The 4,809-nt window shown below is 58.8% G+C and overlaps 1 protein-coding gene across 1 annotated transcript in view; it reads right to left on the reverse strand.

The window, feature by feature from the left end:
• The window catches only part of CSK (C-terminal Src kinase), a 5,654-nt gene extending 4,696 nt beyond the window's left edge, over positions 1 to 958 (reverse strand). The window contains 3 exon segments of the mRNA XM_005419709.3: positions 3 to 48; positions 491 to 604; positions 817 to 958. Coding sequence (XP_005419766.1) covers positions 3 to 48; positions 491 to 604; positions 817 to 831 — 175 coding nt within the window. The 5' untranslated portion in view covers positions 832 to 958.
• Between the last annotated feature and the right edge of the window lie 3,851 nt (positions 959 to 4,809).

Genomic DNA, 4,809 nt, shown 5'->3' on the forward strand with positions numbered 1-4,809 from the left:
GATGCCCTCCCTGCCCACCTTGTTCTTCGCCTTGTACCAGTTGGGATCCTGTGGGGACAGCAGGATGTCACAACGAGCCCATGGTCCCTGCATCCCACCTGAGGAGCCCTCTGGGGGTTCCCCTTGCTGGCAGCAGGGAGGATGGGATGAGCAGGGCATTGGGGTCGGTCTGGGACCACCAAGCCCCGGTGCTGGTGGCCCTACAGGGCTCACTGTGACCCCCCCTCCCAACCTGCCAGGCATCCCAGAGCCCCCCCAAACCCTGAGCCCCTCTTTTCCTTCGCCAGAGAGGAGCCCAGCACCGCCGCCTCTCCCATCCCTCCTCCACCTCCCGGGAGGCACTCGCCTTTTGGAGAAACCTTAACTAACGAGGCCATGAATTAATTAACCAAGCTCCCGGCCAGATTCACACCCAGAGGGACTGGCAGGACCAAGGGCTGCCACTGGCATGTGTCAGGGGGTGCAGGGACAGGGAAAGGGGACAGCTCACCTTGGTGACAGCGACGATGGTGAGGACGTCTCCTTTGCTGAAGGGCAGGTCCTGCTCGGCGGTACCGTGGAAGTTGTACTTGGCGATACATTCTGTACCGGATGGCCACACGGCCTGGCAGGAGCAGGGAGTGCCATCAGAGCCCTGCCCGAGCGTGCCACCCACCCCTGGCACCCCCTGACCCTCGGGAACCCAAAGGGGGTCTATTTAAACCACGTGTCCCCACGTCCCTCCCGAGCGCTGGGGCCACCTCTGCACGGCTCCATGGATGGATGAGCCAGCCTCATGGACGGCTCCATGCCTGCCTCTCCTCATCCAGAGCTTACCTGCATCCCTGACATCTTCTCAGGAGGTTGGGGGAGCGACTCTCACAGGGGGGACACGTCACTTGGTACCATGAGACCTGCACGGGGGGAAAGGATGGCTGAGAACGGGGCACGGCAGGAACGAGGCACAGCTGAGAACAGGGCACGGCGTGAATGAGGTGAGAGGAGGATGCAGCACTCCCCCAAAGATTCTCCCAGGCCAGGTGAGCATCTCTTCTCCCTCCAAGAACAGGTCCTGCATCCAAAATATCCCCAAACTGAGGTGGAAGTGGGAGCTCCGGGCCCGCTCAGCCCCTGCAGTTGGGGTGGGAGCAGCTGCTCACCTGGACTAGGAGGCATTTGCATGGATCCAGCTTCTTAAGAACTGAGTTTTTGAGTGCAGCATCTGCACCAAGGAAAAGTCCAGTGCAGCGTGGAGATGCCCAGAGAAGGGAAGGGAACAGAGATGACCTCCAGAAGTCCATCCCACTCCTCTCCCAGGCTACACAGCCAGAGCCCTGCTCTCCCTGGTGACCCACACATGGAAACATCCAGCCCTGAGAGCTTCCCAGGCCTGGGATCCAAAAGAAATAAACCAAATCTGCTCCCTGCAGCATGGAAACCACTGGGACTGTGGAACGTGCAGCTCCTGAAGCCCAGGGGGATGTGCTGCCCGGGGGTGCTGTGCTCTGGGACGGCTGTGTGGGAGGGAGGGGAACAAACCCAGCTTTATTCCTGCCGCTCCAGCCCCCGGCACGGGATGAAGTCACCAGCCCCACAATCAAACCAGGCTTTCTTGGGCTGGGGCACCGGGGTCGTGCCAGGCTGGGGGGCACACAGAGGGACACAGACAGAGCGACCCCAAAAACCCACCCCAATATTGTTGAATTCATCCCCTCCCCTGGCGTGGCGTCAGTCAGGCCTGGCAGTATTTTGGGAAGGAGGAAGTGAAACGAGGGGCAAGGAGGAGGAAGGAGATAAGGGGCAGAGCTGCGGGAGGAAGAGCTCGGTGAGAACGTGGCCCTGTTTCCACCACGTGCCCGCAGCCTTCCGGAAAAGGCGTCACGCTGCCCCCCCAGCACCTCTGTCACCTTCCCCAGCGCGGGGACACGGCACACGGCCCTCTGCTTTTGGCAGAAATGGAGGCTGGGGTGCTCACCCCAAAACCAGAGTCTGGGCACCTCAGGGGTTTCCATCACCGCAGTGCTGGGTGGGTTTCTTTGCCAGCCAGCCCGGGGAAAGCTGGAGATGGCACCCAAACCCAGCCTGGTGGCACCTTGGGGACACTGCCAGGAGTGCCAGGATCCAGGGGAGGGCAGAGCACGGCAATTCTGGGCTGGGGAGCACCAGCTGGGATCCACAACTGCGAGCCCAGAATGTTCCCAGCTCCAACCCCTCCCGTTCCAAGCCAATTTTTGCTTAAATTTTGGATTTACACCTGGCATGCAACAAAGATTTCAGCCATGGGTCTGGATCCCACCGCTCTGAAACGCAGCACCAGAAATCCAGGGAATAAACTCCACTCTCTAGGCTGTGGAGGGATTTAGCTGAAGCCTGGAAGGAGGTTTAAGGAGGGGATTTCCCATGGCTGGGGCTCTCAGCCCTGTTCCCCATGCAGGGTCCCGTGGGACAGCGAGCACAGGCTGTTGCTCAAGGAGAGCTCCAGCCCAAAGCCCTGAGTCAGCGCTTCCCACCGGCCAGGCCTTGTTTCCAAACAGCCCAAAATCAGCAGGATGGAGCTTTCCACCTGCTGGAAAACCCTGGAGCCAGTGCAAGGGATGCCCAAAGGCTCACCCCGCGTTTCCCACCCCGTGCAGGAGCTGAATCCTCCCAGTCCCAAAGGCCGCTTGTTTGGGCTTTCAGCTCACGGATGTCACCAGCATTTATATTTGATAAATGCAGCAAGGATACAAAATTCATAGCCTGCCTTCATAAAGAGAATTTTTTTTCCCAGCTAAAAAGGAAACTGCCTGAGCAAACCCCACCAAGAACACACTGCAGCCAGCCCAGGCTTTTTTATCTTCCCAGATCGTGGATATTCATGGCACAGGACTGTGGCATTGTTATAATTACACACAATAAATCTGCCTTTCAGTTTTAAAGAGGGAGGTGGTTCCAACACCGGGGGCTGCCCCTCAGCCCGACACAGGCCTTCCTCCTCTGAGCCTCAGTCTCTTTTTAATTGTCACCTCATTTCTGCCTCGAAGCCGAGACTTTCCGAGGAAGAGGAGGAGGAAACCACACGGGGCAGCTGCCAAAGCAGCCCCCCGAAGGCCCCATGTGACATCCAGCGGTTCCTGCCCGCGTCACCCGGGCCAGCCCCGGCCCCGCGCCCGCATCCGCCCGCCCTGCGCATCCCTGGGGATGCTGGCCTGGGAGAAGGACCTGGAGATGCTGCCCGAGGGGATCCACAGCTTCAAAGCAGCATCCTGTGCCTGCCGGGAAACCACGGGCATCGCCCCTGCTCTCCTCCAGCAGGATGTGCAGCAGCACATGAAAGAAATTAATAACCATTAAAAAAATTAGCCAGGGAGCAGCCTGGCTGATTGGGCAGAGCCCAGCGCTGGGTTTGGCTGTTCCCAGCCCTGCCAGGCCAGGGTTTGTTCCTTCTGCAAGACCCCAAAGTGGGGCTCAGGATGTGCTCAGATGAACCAAAACCCAGCTCCCTTGTTTGCCCAGTGGAGCATCCTGGGTGCAGGAGCCCCAGGGATGGATCTCATCCCCCAGGGATGGATCTCATCCCCCAGGTCCATCCCCACGGCCCTGCTCCTGCATTTCCTCGTGGGAAGGCCGGCCTGGCAGCCAGGAGCCGGGCAGGGCAGGTACAGCCAACACCTCTGAGAATCCAAAGGGCACTGGGAAATGAGCTGGGGACAGCATTCCTCTCATGAATCAAAATAAAATCCAGTTGTGCCAGAGCCATGGGCAGGTTGGGAGAGGAGTTTGGGACTTCCACGGGAGCACCATCACCACGGGGTGGGCAGGGTGAAGGGTGCTGCATCTCAGGGTCAAGCCCAAGCAGGGGAGGGGGCAGCACCTGCCCAGCACCAGGATGACTCCGTTGAAATGAAGTTTGATGGCACAGAAGCCTCATTCCCAACGGGAACAGGTGTGTGGGTGTCACCCACACCCACCCCTCCTGTGCATCCACCTCCCAATGAAGTCCTTTAAACTTCAAAAAACAACCAAAGGAAAAAAAAAATCCCAAAGCCACCCCAAACCAGACAACATCCTCCCAGCCTCTGAAAGATGTTATCTGCTGTTATTACAACGAACACCTACGATTACTCTAATCGAAAGAAAAATGTTCCTCCTTCATCTCGCCCGCCAGATCACAGCGTTTCGGAGCTGCTCCCCCAAACCGGCCCCGGCCGGGTGCCCTGCTGCAAAAAAGGGGGGGAAGGAGCTTCTTTTTCAGGGGGTTTTGAAATTCTTTTAGAAGAGAAAGAGAAGATGCTGCTGGTCAGAGAGCTGGAGGCACCTGGGGGACAGGGGGAGGCCTGGAGAGAAGCTGCTCCCAGCCCCACGTTGCAAAGAGGATTTCCTGGTCCTCCTTTACCCTACACAAACCTCACCAGGGTGACTTTCCACCAGAAATCACCCCAATGTCCCCTTTCCCAGCTGCTGTCACCTGGGGACAGGGACAGGATGTGGAGTGGGGCGCGGAAGGGTTTTTTTCGGCAAACACCCGCTCAAAACCGAAATGCTGGGGGCAGGCAGCTGTCAAAGGGCAAAGAGGCGCCCCAAAACTCCCCAAAACTCCCTGCCTTGGCAGGGGTTACCCCACGGCTCCAGCACTCCCACGAGGGAGGATGGGGATGCTCCCAAAAGCTCCCGCATCCCTCCGGGGACCTCTCGGGACACTCCCTGCCTCGCCAGGATGGGGCCGTGCTCCTGCGTGGGTCCAGTGGGAACAAACCCCTGTCCCGGGAGGAAGGCTGCCATCCTCCTCCTCCTCCCTCTCCCCAGCCCTCACACCTCCCATTCGCCTTTTTTTTTTTTTTTTGGGACTTT

The sequence above is a fragment of the Geospiza fortis genome, unplaced genomic scaffold (genome assembly GCF_000277835.1).
Source record: "Geospiza fortis unplaced genomic scaffold, GeoFor_1.0 scaffold171, whole genome shotgun sequence".
Classification (NCBI taxonomy): Eukaryota; Metazoa; Chordata; class Aves; order Passeriformes; family Thraupidae; genus Geospiza; species Geospiza fortis.